Below are 20352 nucleotides of genomic sequence, written 5' to 3' on the forward strand. Positions count from 1 at the left end.
TTCCTTGGTTTAGCAGGTTATTATCGGAGACTCATCTAGGATTTCTCCAAGATAGCAGTTCCGTTGACTCAGTTGATGAAGAAGTGTTGGATTAGGTGTCTAAGCCGATAACTATAATTGGTATGTACTTGACCCGATAGTAGCATGGTCTATTTCGGGTTGCCTTCACCATAACAATTTGACAGGATGGATATTTGAGAAAGAGGTTATTTGTGATTTATTAATATATTATAAGTATAACATATTAATTGAGAAATCATATGAATTAATTAGTACTGATCAAAAATTAATTTGGAATTAATTTAATGATCAAAAGAGACTAATTAAATTAATGGGGACTGATTATGTAAATCAGTGAGACATATGGTTTGGGCTAATGATCCATGATTAATTTGTAATGGGCTAAGATTATGTGAAAGTCCATAAATTATTAGTCCAAATAAGTTATGGATCATAAGCTTAAGTATAAGAATTAGGGTTACATATACCTCTTGGAATTCTACACTATATATGTAACCCACTAAAGCCAAAAATCGACCAAGGGTGGATTATTCTAAGAGATGGACGATTTTGTGTGCTCCATAACCTCGCTCATTATTCTCCATTTGTTCATGGTGTTTGTGACTTGTTTGAGGCATCATACTTGAGGTGCTAAGCTCTTGAAAGGCCAACAACTACAAGCTACAAATAAGAGGTATTCTTCTAACTAGTTTTATGATTCATGTACAATATTTGTATGCTAGATAGGTTTCATGCTTTGGATAATTTTGTTGCATGTATAACTAGAGAAAACTTAGATCCAAAGCATTAGGGTTGTATATGCACCATAGGAGTGTTATAGTACATAAAACCCAATAGTGGTATCAGAGCCATGGGTGCTTTCTGTTATGTTGATGCATTGGTTAATTGTTCAAAGCAAGAAAAATTGTTTTTTTGCGAATCTACATGATCACCATGACGTGGTGACTGTTCAGTGGACGATTTTTTCAGTTAATGGCCAAGTTTTGGATTAGAATCATTACCAAAAACTGTTTTGACTATTAAAAAATTGTTTTTGTGATAAGCTAATGATTTCAATCATCCAAAATTAAAAAGACAATTATTAAATTTTAAGATAATGTTTTGATTATATGATAATTTGATTATTTGTATTGTCTGAAGAGAATTGTCTTGCAATAAGAGTTAAATTAGGTCAAATTGGTAAATGATAAGTTATATGATAATTGTATTAGTTTATATTTTGATCTAAGTGTTTCATGAAGAGATTCATAACTTGTCCTCAAGTTATGAAATATGAAAAGTCTCATATATGAAACTTTAATCACTTTAAGTTATGGAATTGCAAAGGTCTTGAAGAGTTTCATAACTTGTCCTCAAGTTATGGAACTTGGAAAGTTTCATTCATTAACTCCATAAGTTATAGAATCCAAAAGTTTTGAAGAGTTTCATAACTTGCCCTCAAGTTTTGGAATTTGAAAAGTTTAATTAAAAAGTTTTAATTTGAAATATTGAATTCTAAAACATCTAGTAATTGAAAGGTTTCAAAAGGTACAACTCTTGAGTTCATAACTTAAAAAATTAATTAAATAGTTTTTAATTTTGAATTTTTATATTTAGAACCTTGATGGTTTTTGAATAGTTCAATTACACCTTATGGATATTATTAAATTGATTAAAGTGTTTAATTAAAAGAGAATTAATAATTCCATAAGGATATGGTTTAAGTTTAATTAAATTAAAAGTTTAACTTATTAATCGATTAAACCACCAAATATTTTAAATGTGTAAGTTACACCCTTATACTATATCCAATTAAAAGTTTAATATATTATATATGTATAAGTTAAAAGTCAGTCTTACTGTTAGTAGGCCTTATTCACGAAACTAGTCTATAAGGGGTGTTTAAGGAAATTGCCTATAAAATGGCGATTGAATGGGTATCCACTCTTACCCACCGCACTCTTGACTAGTGGAGGGTCGTTAGCTGAATGAGTTTGATAGGACATTTAAATCCTCATTAAAAGTATAATGAAATATAAAGTAACTAAACCTTTTATAAATTCCAAATCTTAGTTACTTAGGAAAAATGTGAATTTGATGCTAACCCATGAAATTGCACATTGCACCTTATTAGTCGTTAGTGGAGCATGTGTGGTTAACCGACACACTAATATGGGACTAATGAAGGATGGCAATGGGTAGCTCGTAGTTTGTCATAGATCAATGGAGCGTGTGTGGTTAACCGACACATTGATTAGGTGATAAATGACTTCGAGTGTACCAAGCTAATTTGCATGGTTATTCACACCTTGTTTGTGATCCTCGGCATCCCAGTCACAAATTTGAAAGGCATAATCGAGATTCAACATGCCATTGAAAAAGTTCAATGAATCTCAAAGAATCTAGGAATTTCAATTCATTTAAAACCTAATGCTCTTTTTGTTTTTCATGGTAGAAATTGGTAAATCGTCATTTACCTACCTTCAAATATTTTACAATTGGATTATGGCATCCCACTTACGAATTGTAGAATATTGTGTTGGGTCCTAGCCTTAATATTTCATTTTGGGTGTTATATTAAGGACTTAAATCAACTAACTTTGAACTTCTCCCCTTATAGATGTCTAGTTCTGACAACTATGGTCCTCCCGAACTTTTTGGAAAAAGCTTTCCACATGAAGATGATGTTCCCAGAAATCATACTTCACTTCCTCCACCTCCTCCAATAGTTCTCCCTAACCTACGTGTTCGTCGACTTGAAAAGTTAAAGGTCACTCAAACCCTATCGGTTAGCAAACACCAAGATGGAAGGTCTGTGTGTGCACATGTCTTGGAGATGAAGTCACACATTGATTGGTTGGGAATGTTAGGAGTCGTTGTATCAAGGAAGTTGGCTGTTGACTTGGTTCTTCAATCACTTCCCGAGTCGTATGGTCAGTTTGTTAAAGACTACTATCTGACAGATCACGACGTGACCCTTTATCGATCTTACCTATTTGCTAATTGCTGCTCAATCGACAATGATCTGGCGCACTGGTCAAGCAAATTTGATTAGAAGATCTACTTCCCAAGCTGCCATGGACATAGGCAATGACATAGATAGTCCATAAAAAATCCCTTCTCGTATGGGAAGGGAATTAGCTATGGTCAAAAGATTTGACCATAAGAGAAAAGCCAGTTCTGAGATAGTTCCATGTGCAAATGAAAAATAGTCCACTTGTTTCTATTGCCATTTGAAGGGACATTGGAAGCGAAGCTGCCCTGACTACCTGAAAGATCTAAGAGAGGGTAAAATCAAATTGTATGATTCTACTTCAGGTAAGTTCACTATCTAACTCTATTAAGTTCCTATTTATAGATTCTTAATAACATGATGTGATAAGATTACATTTTGATGTTTTGTAGGATCGAATAAGAGAAGGGAACCTTAAAGAAAGAGCAGGTTGTGTCTAATTGCGAAGAGATGGATTTCGATCGCATGATTCGGTGATCAGAATTTTGAGCTGCTGCTTAGGAGTTATGATAGATTGCTTAGAAATATGTAGCAACATAGTTTTCATATAAGGACAAGTTTTCCACATTTTATAAATAAAGAAAAATTTTGATTTTATCTTATTTTATATTTCCTTGCAATGGCATTTGTGAAAATTGATGTTTGTATGTTTCTATTTTTAGCAATATGGATTTGATTCTTTCATTTGTGGTAGTGTCAGAAATTTACCAAATAAGGGAAGATTCTCATCAGCAAGTCACAATTGGACAGAAACTTGGAATCATGAAACTCGTATTGTATGATGAATGAGGACCTTCATCTTTAGGAAATTAAGACTAATTCCTTATTCACATATAAATGTGAGTCAAGTGAAAGACTAGGGGATCTAGTACACCTTGTTGTGAACTGACCAGGTCCACCACAAAGAACGATAAGACTATTCGTCATGATTTACTAAAAGCTTAGTGAATATGATTATGCTTATAGGATTAAGTGTAATTCTGAATCATTGAAAAAGTTTCAATGTATAGTAGAACGAATAAGAAGAATCAATTAGGAAGAAAGATAAAAGTTTCTCCAATCTGAAAGGAAAGCAGCATACTTTAGTATCGTGTTTTATGATCATCTTAATGATTATGAAAACCATATCACAATTGATCCTCTAAGGACACCTTAGTGCACTTGTATGGCTAAGAAGAGGAATCGGGAATTGTAGAAATGGTTAAATCAAGAAGATGAGTCATACTTCGTTCAAAAATCAATTCTTAGAGTCATACTCCAAGATTGTACATTGAGTGACATATCCTAAGTAGGTTTATAACACATCATGGAATGTGGAGTAGAAAAGTTTTCTTGCTCATGCACATTTGGAATTGGTAGCTGTGATGTTGTAGATAAGACAAAGACCAACTAAGACCAATTACATGAAGTGTCATTATTGATAAGAATCCACACTAACTCTTGAATATTTGATTGTCAAGAAATGTTTCTTGAGAAGAGAATCTTATATGTCAAGAAGTCAGTGGGAGTCTTAAAGATCTTGAAAAGTTTCAGGAACTAATCAAGAATAAACCTATTATGTATCACTAGCTCACGATTTGAGGTTTGTAATCGATCGTGTTGACATATTCTTGTTTATGTGCTCATTCCAGTTAAATTTGACTATGCATGATAGTTCTATGAGTTCTCAATTGTATGCATAAGGTAAAGCACCTTGATCAGTGAAAGTTCATTGATCAGTAAGGGTGATCTCACAGCAACTCGGAAGACATGGTAGGCCCTTGTGCTGCTAAGTGACAAGAAATTAAGATTGAACAAGTTCAGTCCCTTTGAGTTTGAATTTATCATAGACCTTGTCTTATGATAATGGTTGGGAATGACATTTTCCCATGGATAGGAACACATACACCTTAAAATCTAAGTGACATAAGGTTTCTCTCCAATTCATGAAAATGATTGTGAGGAAATGATTTCACTGAGTAGATTTTAAGGAGATAGCAGTTGTGTTAATTGCATTCTCAAATTCAATTATGATCACGACATCCATCTTCATAGTTCGAATTGTGAGAAATGGAAAATAGTTTGAACATTCGGAACTTACTACTGTAAGTTCTGAAATAGTTTAGACACACATATGAGCTATCTAAGGTAAGGTGTATGAGTTTGAGAAGCTTAGATAAAGTCTTATCGAAGCATCTTGTATCAGAAATCTGAATTTTGGTAAGAAAGTCAATAAGTACTAATTTCTAGAAGTCCAGCTGATTTTAGATACATGTCAAAGCTAGTGGGAGCATAAATGTTATGATAGTAACAAAACAATTGTTATGCTAGTGGGAGCATAATTATTATGGTAAGTGTTGCGAGTTAGCAATACTATTTATAGGAAACAAAGTTCTAATTTGCAAAGTTGCAAAGGTTGAAAAGTTGTTTCGCTATAGTAAGGGAGAGGATACTTATACTTTATTTTGAATCTAAAAGTTTATATTGAAGTATTAATCAAACTTAGTCATGGATATATGAATACCATGTTGAAATATTTCAAAATTGGAAATTCTATATATGGAAATATTATAGCAAAAGACTGGTCAGGTATCATGTCTTTATGTAAGACATTATGAATCGTGTCCCATATGATTCAGATATAGGATCGATTGCATATGCTATAATATTCACGTGTTTTAATTTTCCAAATGCCTAGGGCATTAAGAGGGAAAAAGGACAAGAACCGGATATGAGTAAAGTTATTAAACAATTGTCAAGGACGATCTGAGGTTCGCTAAGGATTGGTTGCTTAAGGACAGTTGGAAGTATAGTAATGAATGGACCATATTGATATAATTCTGAATAGATATGATTCTATTAAGAATGGATAGTCATATGACAATTATGGAAAAGTTTCCATAATGGGAGTTGGATATCAAGAATCTATGAGTAAGTTAGAAACTTTTATGCAAGAAGGATGTTCAAAGGAATGTGCTTTGAATATGAGACTTCATATCTATGGAATTGTCTTGTAACAATCTCCAATGGAAATTTTTGTAATTGGAAAAGTCTCTGTGACTTGTGTACATAGTCATTACATAAGGATCACTGCATATAAGCTTAGAATCTAACAGATTACAGTAAGTGGCAAGGACTTGGTATTCTTACACTTACGATAAGAATTTGGAATTGTGAAATGAGTGTCATTGGAAATGTTTACAACTGATCTATTTCACAAAGTAAGGACCATAGGTAAACATAATGTGCATGCTTGGAGCATGGGATAATTATTGTTTTAATTCAAGTATTAAGTTGATCAGTGTAAACATTATACAATGAATAATGTGTAATCGATATGGTGATTAAATAAAAGGTGTTTTATTTATATTCAAAAGTTTTGAGACCATATTGAATTCGATTATTCTTGTGTTTCGCTTCGCATGTTTTGACTTCCCGAATAATAAGATTATTCAAACATCCACAGTCAATCATACTTTGGAAGTAGGTAATGAGGTAAGACTGTCATGAATTCGTCTGTAAATTGTCTAAAGTGTTAGACATAGAACATGTTTGATGCAGTGTTCATGAATACTTCTGTAATAAGATTTGAGTATTGGATTAAACCCACACTCATCTGAATCACTTCATGGATTTTATCACTGGTGATTGTGAGACGATAATATCTTATATTCTTGAAACAGAGAGATATGAGTTGCAGTTTACAAGTCGGTTGCACATTGATGATATGTAAACGCACCAGTAACTTGATGTTATAAAATGTATTGTTGTGTGTGATTTGATGAGTAAATTGAGCAAGCATATGATTCGAAGTTTATCCATTCCTTTTACCCTAAGAGGGATAAAAGCGATATCTGTGGGCCCCTCGATGATTTAGTGATGACAACCCTAAGTGCTTGGCCAAGCCTGGACTGATTTGATTTGTTCAATTAGTCGGTTGTCATAAATCAGAAATCGGGAAACAACATATGGACAGAGAGAATGATTATAATCCATGTATCATGTCCATACGATATCTAGAATGGAGGAATATATAATCCCTTATCTAATGGACGCGTCAGAGTTCGACAGCGGCTTTTAAGAGCTACGATTGCTAATCGGATTTTGGAGTCGTATTTGCAGTAATAGTTATTAGAATTATCCAAGTGGGAGACTATTGGATTAGGTGTCTAAGCCCATAACTATAATTGGTATGTACTTGACCCGATAGTAGCATGGTCCATTTCAGGTTGCCTTCACCAGAACAATTTGACAGGATGGATATTTGAGAAAAAGGTTATTTGTGATTTATTAATATATTATAACTATAATATATTAATTGAGAAATCATATTATTTAATTAGTATTGATCAAGAATTAATTTGGAATTAATTTAGTGATCAAAAGAGACTAATTAAGTTAATGGCGACTGATTATGTAAATCAGTGAGACATATGGTTTGGGCTAATGATCCATGATTAATTACTAATGGGCTAAGCTTATGTGAAAGTCCATAAATTATTAGTCCAAATAAGTTATGGATTATAAACCTAAGTGTAAGAATTAAGGTTACATATAACTCTTTGAATTCTACACTATATATGTAACCCACTAAAGCTAAAAATCGACCAAGGGTGGATTATTCTAAGAGATGGAAGATTTTGGGTGCTCCATAACCTCTCTCATTATTCTCCATTTGTTCATGGTGTTTGTGACTTGTTTGAGGCATCATACTTGAGGTGCTAAGCTCTTGAAAGGCCAACAACTACAAGCTACAAATAAGAGGTATTCTTCTAACTAGTTTTATGATTCATGTACCATATTTGTATGCTAGATAGGTTTCATGCTTTGGATAATTTTTTTTGCATGTATAACTAGAGAAAACTTAGATCCAAAGCATTAGGGTTGTATGTGCACCATAGGAGTGTTATAGTACATAAAACCCAACAAGAAGACGGTCACATTTGGGCCTGAGCAGCAGGCAAATTTTGAGACCCTAAGGAAGAGACTATACGAGGCGTCGATTTTGACCCTGTCGGAGGGTGTTGAGTACTTTGTGGTTTATTGTGATGCTTCTATCATGGGTTTGGGGGCAGTTTTGATGCAGAGGGGTCGCATGATCGCTTATGCCTCGAGGAAGCTGAAGCCTCATGAGGCGAACTATCCAACACATGATTTGGAGCTGGGGGCTGTGGTTTTCGCCCTCAAGATTTGGTGACATTAACTTTATGGGGTCCACTATACTATTTAAACAGATCAGAAGAGCCTAAGGTATCTGATGGATAAGCCAAATCTGAATCTGAAGCAGCGCCGATGGTTGGATGTGGTGAAAGATTATGATTGTGAGATCTTTTACCACCCGAGGAAGGCCAATATGGTGGCCGATGCTCTCAGCCATAAGGCGTTCGTGGCTCCGATCAAAGATATTTTCTTGAGGATGACCATGATTACTCCACTGTTGGAGTGGATTTTTGAGGCATTGTGGGTCAGGTGGGTCAAGTGTCTTCCTTTGATTATGATAGCCATGGGTTGTTGACTCTTCATCGGAGGGTATGGGTTCTGTATTGTGGCGGTGTGCGTCAGGTTCTGATGGAGGAGGCACACAAGTCGAGGTTCTCCATTCATCCCGGGGCGACGAAGATGTATAGAGATCTTCGTCCTGATTATTGGTTGCCCTGCATGAAGCGGGATGTGGCTTGGTATGTGGAGAGGTGCTTGACTTGCAGAAAGTCAAGGTCGAGCATCAGCGACCTCATGACAAGATGCAACAGTTGGATATTCCCATTTGGAAATGGGAGGAGATTACCATGGATTTCATCACAATGTTGCCTCAGACCGCGCATGGAGTGGATTCGATTTGGGTCATCGTGGATCGGTTGACCAAGAGCACGCATTTCATCCCGATTCAGGAGAGTATTTCCATGGAGAAGTTAGCTGAGGTATACATCAGGGAGGTTGTAGCACGACGTGAGGTGTCGGTTTTAATGGTTTCAAACAGGGATGTCCGGTTTACTTCCAGGTTTTGGAAGAGGTTCCATGATGAGTTAGGTACTCGTCTCCATTTCAGCATGACATTCCATCCGCAGACTAATTGTCAGAGCGAGCGGACCATTCAGACCTTAGAGGATATGCTTTGGGCGTATGTTTTGGACTTTAGTGGGAGTTAGGATACGTATCTTCCGTTAGCGGAATTTTCGTATAACAACAGTTATCACACCAACATCGATCAACCTCTTTTTGAGATGCTTTATGGGAGGAAATGCAGGGTCCCGACTTGGTGGGGTGAGGTCGGTCAGCGAGTCATGGGGAGTATCGAGGTGGTACTCAAGACCATCGAGTTGATCCAGCAAGTTCGAAGTAGACTCCAGACAGCTCAGAGTCGGCAGAATAGTTATGCCGACAAGCGTCATTCAGATCTAGAGTTCCAGGTGGGGGATATGGTTCTCCTGAAGGTGTCACCTTGGAAAGGTGTCATCCAATTTAGAAAGAGGGGAAAGCTGGGCCATAGGTACATCAGTCCTTTCAGGGTGTCGGCCCAGGTGGGCTGGGTTGCATATCAATTGGATCTTCTAGATGAGCTCAGTCATATCCATAGCACGTTCCATGTCTCTGAGTTGCGGAAGTGTTTAGTGGATGATTCCACAGTGGTTCCATTAGAGGACGTTCAGGTGGATGACCAACTGAGTTATATTGAGAGGCCGGTGGCGATTCTTGACCGGAAGACTAAAACCTTGAGGAACAAGGTTGTTGAGTTAGTGAAAGTCCAAAGGCAGCATCGCAAGGGTTTAGAATGGACATGGGAGCCAGAGGATGAGATGCGGGAGAACTACCTAGAGTTATTTGGAGTTTGACAACTCCTTGTATAAATCTTGTTTGGGTTTGTTTATGGTTTATTTTGGTCCCTTTTGGTTGGTCCTTGTGAGTAAAGGTTGTTTTAGAAGCTTAGCCCTTAGATCCAGACGTTTTAAGGGTCCCTTATGCATAAGAATGCAAGCTTTATGGTGTATCTTGACCCATGCATGTGTTAAGACCTTTGTTAAGCTCCTTTTGAGCTCTTGAGCCCCATTAAGCCATCCATGCACGTAAATTTGCCAACTTTACATGATAAATCATCTTTTGGGTTAAGATTTGAGAGTTTGGATGAAGGACTTAGCGGGTTAAGTGCTTAACGAAGTGAATTGACACACTGGGGAGTACACAGGGCGTACCCAACTACACAATGCGTACTAGCCCCATATGGAGTACGCTAAGCGTACGAGCGGAGTATGCCCCGCGTACTCAACAGATAGGCCTTGGACTTCACGTTTTCAGTATTGGGCCAATGTTTGGGCTTCCATTGTTTGAGCCTTATTGGATCATCAGAATTCTGTGTTGGACTTTGGACTAGCATGTTTGGCTTCCTTGGATTTTAGGCCCATGATGGGTTTGGGCCTAATTTGGAAGACTAGGCCATAATTGGGCCTTGGATTGCCAAGTAGAATTTGTGCCTTCATAGTAGTTGAATTGGGGCTTGGCCTTGGGCCAAGCTTGATAAAGGGTAAAATGGTATTTTTCCGTGGTTATGGGCCCAATAGATCAGATTGGTTGTTATGTATTGGTATCTAATTAATAATTGGATGTTATTGATATTGATAGCACGGGGATTTATCGGACCAGTAGGCAAAGATTTATCTGAGCGATTTAGCAGTTTGAGGTGAGTTTTCTCACCATGATTAGCGGGTCGAAGGCACCAATGTTGGACCATGGTTTGTTACGATTAGGATGCTAGATGTCTGCATGACTCTTGCATGTGTCTGTGCTCGTGTGCTTACTGGGCGGGGCTCGATGGTTATTTTGTATGCTATTACTTGTTAAACTTGTATGTTGGGAGGGGCCCATTATGCGAGTTGGGGCGAAGCTCATTATACTCAGTGGGCGGGGCCCGTTATACGAGTTAGGGCGAGGCCTGTTATACTCAGTGGGCGGGGCCTGTTATGCGAGTTAGGTCGATGCCCATTATACTCAGTGGGCGGGGCCTATTATGAAAGTTAGGGCGGGGCCCGTTACACTCATCGGACGGGGCTCATTATATATTTGATATGTATGGTATGTGGTATTTGGGGGAAACTCACTAAGTTTCGTGCTTACGGTTTTTAGTTTATGTATCACGTACTTCTGGTGCAAAGGGGAAGAGCTCGGGGTGATTGCAGTGCACACATTATTTTGATCTGCATTCTTATGATTACTCTGATGTTTAATGATCTAGATGATATATTTTTATTTGCGATGGTTATTATGATGTTTGGATAATCGTTTTTAGTTGTTTAAAAATCGAAAATTTTTGGTCTATATTTTTGGGATGTTATACATTACTTGGATTAACAATTCGGTTACACTGTCTATTGGTATGCAATTGGCTAAATATGACACATAAAAGGAAGTTTGGAATCATTTGGAGAGACTGTATACTCAGTCCAACTTTGCTAAACAACATCAGTTAGAATATGACATTCATGCCCTTCAGCAAAATGATATGAATATTCAAGATTTCTACTGAATCTAAAGAGTTAAAAGACTTTGAGACATATATCGCTAGGAGTGAAGAACAACGTTTGTTTTAGTTTTTGATGGTGTTGCGTTCTGATTTGAAGGCCTATGTGGAACGATTCTTCATCGTTCTCCTCTTCCCTCAGTGGATTTAGTTGTTCATGAGATGATTGATAAAGATACTTGTATCCAGTCTCACACAAATAAAGGGTCTAAAACAATCTCCGCTCCTATTTCCACTCCTGCTGTGCTTTCTGTTTCCACTAATCAGTCTCGTCAAAATACAAGGGTTTCTTATGATTAATGTGCCTTCTGTAAACAAAAAATCATTGGAAAGCGTAGTGTTCGTTGTTAGTTAACAAGGGTAAATCTGGTCAGACCTAGTCGGGACAACAACATAGGTCTGGTTAGCAGAAGTTTCAGCCACGTTCCTCATGTGCTTCTCCACGGACACATCGTTTTCTATAGTTTGTTGCTGCTACTGCTTCATCAGTTGACACTGAGTCAGTTGGCAACATGCCACCTTCTGCATTGGATCCCAAGGATTTTGAGAGTTTTAGACAATATTTTTCCTCCAATCCTATTGCCATGTCTGCATCTATGTCTCATTCTGGTCCTACTTCATCCAGTACCTTAAGTATACCTTTATCTTTGTGGATTTTAGATTTTGGTGCAACCCATCACATGTCTCCTTATTTGTCACCGTTTACTTCTCTGTCATGTATGTCATCTATCTCTGTTATGTCTGGTAGTGATATATCTATAATAGTCGAGGGTGTTGGGCTTGTTTCTATTCCTCATATGTCTCTCCCTAATGTTTATTACATCCCAAACTCACTTTGAATCTTGTTTCAGTCAGCCAGTTGTGTAAGTCTGGTAATTGGGTGTTCTTTTCTGATTCTGTATGTGTTATGCAGGACCAACACACTTAGAAGGTGAATGGGATCGACCGTAGGGTGGGAGAACTTTATGTCTTGGAGGTTCTCAAAATGTCTATTGTTGCTGCCTCCAACATTGATTTTTCTTCTTTTCATTTGATTCCTTTTTCGTCTCAGATTTATCTTTGGCATTCTCGTTTGGGACATGTATTTGTATCACGTTTGATTTATCTATCTTCTAGTGGTGTTTTGGGTGATTTGAACACTTGTGATATTTCTGATTGTAGACTGGCAAAATTCTCTACTTTACCTTTCAGTAAAAGTATGTCTTGCTCTATTGCTCCTTTTGATATTATTCATTCTGATGTGTGGGGTCCTACACGTATCCACAAAGGGTGGGTTGGCCTATTATGTATCTTTTATAGATGATTATACTTGCTATACCTGGGTTTATCTTATAAAATGCAGATCTGATTTCCTTGGCATTTACATCAATTTTAAAGCTCTTATTAAAACTCAACATTCAGTTGTGATAAAGTGCTTCAGGTGTGACTTGGGGGTGAATATACATCTAATTTGTTTACTCAGTTACTTGCTTCTGATGGTACCATACACCATTCATCGTGTACTGATACTCCTCAACAAAATGGTGTGGCGGAACGGAAACACCATCATATTGTTGAGATAGCCCACTCATTGCTCTTGTCTGCGCATATTCCTAGTGCCTTTTAGGGAGAAGCAATCTTAGCTGTTGTTTATGGGATTAATCATATTCCTAATGCACTGAATTCAGGAATGTCTCATTTTGAGAAGCTATATGGCCACTTACCAGACTAGTCTGCTCTACGAGTTTTTGGATGTACTTGTTTTGTTCTTTGTCCTCATGTTGAGAGGAAAAAGTTGGGACCAAAATATGCTATTTGTGTATTCTTGGGGTATGGTGTTGGAGAAAAAGGATATCGTTTTTATGATCTTGTGAGTTAGAAGTTATATGTTTCCCGAAATGTCACCTTTTGGAACATATTCCTTTCTACTCGATTCCTGCTACAACCCATAATGTAATGAAGCCATATCTTCAGTATATTGATCCTTTTGATGAGGATACAGAGGCTCGAGATTCATCTATGCCGTCTGATCCTCCAGCTTAGGACATGCCCCCATATTCAAAGAGTTCCTCGACTTCTCCTGAGTCTGAACCTTCGACTGTTGAGATTCAAGACCCACATCCACCACACCTCAGGAGGTCTATTCATCCTATTAAGTCCACCAAGCTTCCAAGATTTTGCCTACTCTACATACTCAGGATCATTTGCTGCTTTTATAACAAGCATCTACCATCTGTCTGAACTATAATCGTATAGAGAAGTTGTATTGTATTCTCTTTGAAAGAATGTGATGGCTGAGGAACTCACTGCTCTTCATCAGAATCATACATGGGATTTGGTTTCCCTTCCTCCGGGGAAACATATGATTGGTTTCCGTTGGATGTACAAGATAAAAACAAAATTTGATGGGTATGTTGAGTGTTACAAGGCCAGACTTGTAGCAAAAGGGTATTCCCAACAATACGGTTTTGACGATGACGAGACTTTTTCCCCAGTGGAAAACATGACTACATTACATATTATGATTTTAGTTGCATCTGTTCAACAATGGAAGATCTTTCAAATGGATTTCAAGAATGCCTTTTTAAATGATGATCTCCATGAATAGGTTTATATTTCTCCTTCCCCAGGAATTCAACACCAGCCGGGTGAGGTTTGTCGGCTTCTCAAAGCTTTGTATGGTCTCAAGCAAGCACCTCGTGCTTGGTTTGAGAAATTCTCCGCAATGATTACCTCTCTTGGATTTGTTCAGAGTAATCATGATTTAACTTTGTTTGTTAGATGTTCAAGTATAGGACGGATTCTTATGTCCTTATATGTGTATGACGTGATTATTAGTGGTGATGACCATGGTGGTATTGAGTCTTTGAAGCATGATCAAGCTCGTCAATTTGCTATGAAAGATTTGGGCTTGCTGCGTTATTTCTTGGGTATTGAGGTAACTCAGTCTAAGAAAGCGTATATTCTTTCTCAGACTGAATATATGTCTGACTTGTTTACACGGGCGGGCCTCTCTGACAATCGGATTGTAGATAGTCCTCTTGAAACCAATGCACGATACTCTCCTAATGATGGTGTTCCTTTATCCGATCTGAGTCTTTACTGGACTATTGTGGGAAGTTTGGTTTATATCACAGTTACTCGTCCATACATTGCTCATATTGTTCATGTTGTCAGTCAGTTTGTTACATCTCCTACTTCTATTCAATGGGGCGTTGTACTCCGTATTTTGAGATATCTTCGTGGCACTCAGTTTCAGACCCTCTTGTTTCCCTCAACGTCATATCTTGAGCTACGGGCCTATAGTGATGTCGATTCGGATGGTGATCGTCATGATCGCAAATCACCCCTAAATTTCGCGTGTTTCTTGGAGAGTCTATCATTACTTGGAAGAGCAAGAAACAAGACGTTGTTTGTAGATCTTCCATGGAGGCTGAGTATCGTGTTATGGTTGTGACTAAATGTGAGATTATCTGGTTACGGTGGCATCTTGCAGATATTTGGGGTACACATTTCTTCACCTACTTATAGACTGCGAAGAATATTGTTTTCCATGAGCGGACGAAGCACATTGAGATTAATTGTCACTTCACTCGTCATCACTTACAACTTGGGACCATACCGCTTCCGTTTGTTCCATCCACCTTGCAACTTGCTGATATTTTTACGAAGGCTTTTTCAGAATCTCGATTTCGGTTCTTGTGTGAAAAACTCTCAATGCTTATTACTATGGCATTGTAAGTTTGAAGCGGATGTTTGCATATATATGTTTATTACAAGCCCACTTGTTTTGGGCTCCTTTTGTCTTTAGCCCATTAGGTTTAGGGTTAGGTTAGCTTGCATTTATATTCCTCATCTTGCTGTTCTTTGCTTTCATGCTTTTCAAGAACATTGTAATCTGTCTCTCTCATTCATTAATCATATGACTCTATTATCAATCAGCTGATGATTTTTAGTAGCAACTTGAAGCATAACTACATAGCTTATATAAGACTTTATTTACTACATAAGGCTGATAATAAAATATAATTTTATCAATGTATATTTTTTTGAACAAATATAACATACTCATATTTCCACCTATATCCCAAACGGGACTTGAATCCTCGACCTTATGGGAGTTGAATCCTCGACCTATATCCCAAACGGGACTTGGGACATGTATTTGTATCACGTTTATTTTCTAGCTTCTAGTGGTGTTTTGGGTGATTTGAACACTTGTGATATTTCTGATTGTAGTGGTTGTAGACTGGCAAAATTCTCTACTTTACCTTTCAGTAAAAGTATGTCTTGCTCTATTGCTCCTTTTGATATTATTCATTCTGATGTGTGGGGTCCTACACGTATCCACAAAGGGTGGGTTGGCCTATTATGTATCTTTTATAGATGATTATACTTGCTATACCTGGGTTTATCTTATAAAATGCAGATCTGATTTCCTTGGCATTTACATCAATTTTAAAGCTCTTATTAAAACTCAACATTCAGTTGTGATAAAGTGCTTCAGGTGTGACTTGGGGGTGAATATACATCTAATGAGTTTACTCAGTTACTTGCTTCTGATGGTACCATACACCATTCATCGTGTACTGATACTCCTCAACAAAATGGTGTGGCGGAACGGAAACACCATCATATTGTTGAGATAGCCCACTCATTGCTCTTGTCTGCGCATATTCCTAGTGCCTTTTAGGGAGAAGCAATCTTAGCTGTTGTTTATGGGATTAATCATATTCCTAATGCACTGAATTCAGGAATGTCTCATTTTGAGAAGCTATATGGCCACTTACCAGACTAGTCTGCTCTACGAGTTTTTGGATGTACTTGTTTTGTTCTTTGTCCTCATGTTGAGAGGAAAAAGTTGGGACCAAAATATGCTATTTGTGTATTCTTGGGGTATGGTGTTGGAGAAAAAGGATATCGTTTTTATGATCTTGTGAGTTAGAAGTTATATGTTTCCCGAAATGTCACCTTTTGGAACATATTCCTTTCTACTCGATTCCTGCTACAACCCATAATGTAATGAAGCCATATCTTCAGTATATTGATCCTTTTGATGAGGATACAGAGGCTCGAGATTCATCTATGCCGTCTGATCCTCCAGCTTAGGACATGCCCCCATATTCAAAGAGTTCCTCGACTTCTCCTGAGTCTGAACCTTCGACTTTTGAGATTCAAGACCCACATCCACCACACCTCAGGAGGTCTATTCATCCTATTAAGTCCACCAAGCTTCCAAGATTTTGCCTACTCTACATACTCAGGATCATTTGCTGCTTTTATAACAAGCATCTACCATCTGTCTGAACTATAATCGTATAGAGAAGTTGTATTGTATTCTCTTTGAAAGAATGTGATGGCTGAGGAACTCACTGCTCTTCATCAGAATCATACATGGGATTTGGTTTCCCTTCCTCCGGGGAAACATATGATTGGTTTCCGTTGGATGTACAAGATAAAAACAAAATTTGATGGGTATGATGAGTGTTACAAGGCCAGACTTGTAGCAAAAGGGTATTCCCAACAATACGGTTTTGACGATAAGGAGACTTTTTCCCCAGTGGAAAACATGACTACATTACATATTATGATTTTAGTTGCATCTGTTCAACAATGGAAGATCTTTCAAATGGATTTCAAGAATGCCTTTTTAAATGATGATCTCCATGAATAGGTTTATATTTCTCCTTCCCCAGGAATTCAACACCAGCCGGGTGAGGTTTGTCGGCTTCTCAAAGCTTTGTATGGTCTCAAGCAAGCACCTCGTGCTTGGTTTGAGAAATTCTCCGTAATGATTACCTCTCTTGGATTTGTTCAGAGTAATCATGATTTAACTTTGTTTATTAGATGTTCAAGTATAGGACGGATTCTTATGTCCTTATATGTGTATGACGTGATTATTATGTTGGATTAATGTCTAAGTCCATAACTATATTTGGTATGTACATGACTCGACCCGGCATGGTCCATTTGGGTTGCACTTCACCGACACAATTTATATGGATAGTCTTTTGAGAATAGTATATTTATGATTTATATTAATATATTATAAGTTCTAATATATTAATATGGAATCATATTATTTAATTAGTATTGATCAAGAATTAATTTAGAATTAATTAAGTGATCAAAAAGAACTAATTAAATATGGACTCTTATATATATGGAATGGGCCAAGTTCATTTAGGTTGGGCTAAGCTTTCATGGATGGTCCATGGAGCTTTTAACCCATGGATCCTATGTAAATGAAAGGTCATGGGTATTAGGGTTTACATGGATGTAACCCTAATCCTCCATAATATATAAAGGGGTCCTTGGCTCACAAAATTGGCACAAGTGTGTGAAAATAAGAGTGGGCCGATTTTAGTGTGCATACATATTCTCTCAAGTTCTTCCAAGGTGTTTTGGTGATTTGTGATTCCATTTGAGGCTTCCACACTATTGGGGCTAAGCTCTTAAAGCTTGAAGACATCAAGCTACATCAAAAGGTATGTCATCTAACTAGAACTTTGTAGTATAGGTGCTTCATAATATGCTAGTTAGGATGAAACCTTGGAATAGTTAATATTTGCATGTATAATAGAGAAAACATAGATCCAAGGTTTATAGGGTTGCATGTACACCATAGGAGTGTTAGAATGCTCAAAACCCAACAATGGTATCAGAGCCATGGGTTGTTTTCTGTTATATTGATGCAAATGTTTTATTTTCAAGTTGGAAAAAAAAATGAAAAAAAAAACATGACGTTTGTCAAATTTTAAGATAATTACTTGTTTTGTGAAAAACGAATTATTTGTAAAATTTCAATCATTTGTTATATGAGTTGAATTAAGTCAAATTTAGTAAAAGATAAAATGATATGATTATTTTATTAGTTTTAAAAGTTTGATCTAAATGTTTTAAGGAGTTGCAAATTTTGTCATAAAATTTTGGAGCTCAAAAGTTTTTTTTTAAAGTTGTGATCTTAAGGGTTTTTGAAACTTCCATAAGTTATGGATATGAAAGTTTTTTTTTTTAAAAAAAAATTTGATTCAAAGTTTTTATGGAGTTACAAAATTTGGTGTTAATGTTTTAAAGAATTCCATAACTTGTTCTTAAGTTATGGAACATGAAAAGTTTCATCATAAAACACCATTAATTCCATAAGTTATGGAATCCAAAGGTTTTCAAGAATTACAAAACTTGCCCTCAAGTTTTGGAATTTGAGAAAAGTTTATTATGAAAAAAAGAATTGAATTCTAAAACTCTTGGGTTCATAACTTAAACAATTAATTAAATGGTTTTAATTTTGAGTTTAATAATTGGAATTATGATGTTTTGTTGAATAGTTCAAATTAACTCTTATGGACTTTATTAATAGTTAATTAAAGCGTTTAATTAAAAGAGTATTATTAAATCAATAAATATATGGTTTGAGTTTAATAAAATTAAAAGTATAGTTTAATTAATAGATTAAACCACCAAGTATTTTAAATGTCTAAAATACACCCTTATACTATTATAATATTAAAAGTTTAATATATTATATGTATAAGAGCAAGTCGTCTTACCATTAGTAGGCCTCATTCACGAAGCCAGTCTATAAGGGGGGTATAAGGTTACTGCCTATAAAATGGCAGTTTAATGGGTGTCCACTCTCACCCACCGCTTCCTTGACTGGTGGAGGGTCGTTAGCCGAACAGGTAGGACAAGGACTATAATTCTCCCTTCATTAAAAGTATTAATGATAAATACTAAGTAACTAAACATTTTATAAATTCCCAATCTTAGTTACTTAGGAAAATGTGAATAAGGTGCTAATCCATGAAATTACACTTTGCACTTTGTTTAAGCTGTTAGTGGAGCGTGTGTGGTTAACCGGCACACTAACCTGGACTTAACAAGGTAGGCAAAGGGTAACTTAATGTTTATCATAGTATCGTTGGAGCGTGTGTGGTTAACCGACACATCGATTGAGGGGTAAATATTAAGGGTACCAAGTATATTTGGATGGTTACTTCACACCTTGTTTTGTGATCCTCGGCATCCCAGTCACAAAACCTGAAGGGCACACTCGAGATTGAAACATGGCATTGAAAAGTTCAATGAATCTCAAAAGATCTAGGAGTTTCAAATCCAAGTAAAAAAAACCTAATTAAATTATTTCGTTTTTCATGGTGGAAATTGGTAAATCGTCATTTACCTACCTTCAACTGTTTTATAACTCGGATTACGGCATCCCTCTTCCAGTTATAAATAGGTTGTTGGATCATAGCCTTAATATTTCATATTGGGTGTTATATTAAGGACTTTAGATCAACTATCTTGAATATCTCCCAAAAGATGTCGAGTTCAGACATCTATGATCTTCCCAAATCTCTTGGAACTTTACTTCCTCCACCTCCTCCAATTATTCTCCCTAACCCACAAGTTCAAGGTCACTCAATCCCTAATGGCAAGCAAGGTCTATGTGTGATCACATCTTATAGATGAAGTCACATATTGACAAGCCGGGAGAGTTGGGTTTCAAAGTCTTGAGAAAGTTGGATGTTCAATCACTTTCTAAGTCACATAGTGAGTTCCTTTGGGACTACTATGATATAGACTATGACATGAACCTTAATGATCATATCTATTTGCTTGGTGCTGCTGAATCAGCAATGATTTGGAACGATAGTGAAGCAAATTTGATTAGAAGATCAACTTCCCAAAAACTTTATGGACAGTGACAATGGTGACACTGGAAATCCAGAAAAAACATTCTTTTCCCAATGGAAAGGGATTGGCCATAGTCAACCCGGTTGACCAAATGGTAAAGAGAAACGCTAAGTCTGAGATAGTCCCATTACCAAAGGGTCCATATGTTTATTTTTCCAAAGGAAGGGGCGTTGAT

General features: G+C 36.8%; 2 protein-coding genes across 2 annotated transcripts; both read left to right on the top strand.

The window, feature by feature from the left end:
• The first annotated feature begins 13770 nt into the window (after nt 1-13770).
• Nucleotides 13771-14088, top strand: LOC145106299 (putative mitochondrial protein AtMg00820). Its single transcript, XM_079043310.1, has one exon. It carries the CDS (start codon nt 13771-13773, stop codon nt 14086-14088), a length of 318 nt encoding a protein of 105 aa, XP_078899436.1.
• Nucleotides 14089-16836: 2748 nt separating this feature from the next.
• LOC145106302 (putative mitochondrial protein AtMg00820) lies at nt 16837-17154 on the top strand. The gene has a single exon (XM_079043313.1). The coding sequence runs from the start codon at nt 16837-16839 to the stop codon at nt 17152-17154; it is 318 nt and encodes a 105-aa protein (XP_078899439.1).
• Nucleotides 17155-20352: the final 3198 nt, after the last annotated feature.

Source organism: Lactuca virosa, chromosome 4 (genome assembly GCF_052849685.1).
Source record: "Lactuca virosa cultivar CGN04683 chromosome 4, Lactuca_virosa_CGN04683_v6, whole genome shotgun sequence".
In the NCBI taxonomy this organism is placed as follows: Eukaryota; Viridiplantae; Streptophyta; class Magnoliopsida; order Asterales; family Asteraceae; genus Lactuca; species Lactuca virosa.

What these genes read in the sequence shown, in the direction of transcription:
- LOC145106299 (XM_079043310.1), top strand. Translation starts at nt 13,771, where the DNA reads ATGGCTGAGGAACTCACTGCTCTTCATCAGAATCATACATGGGATTTG.
- LOC145106302 (XM_079043313.1), top strand. Translation starts at nt 16,837, where the DNA reads ATGGCTGAGGAACTCACTGCTCTTCATCAGAATCATACATGGGATTTG.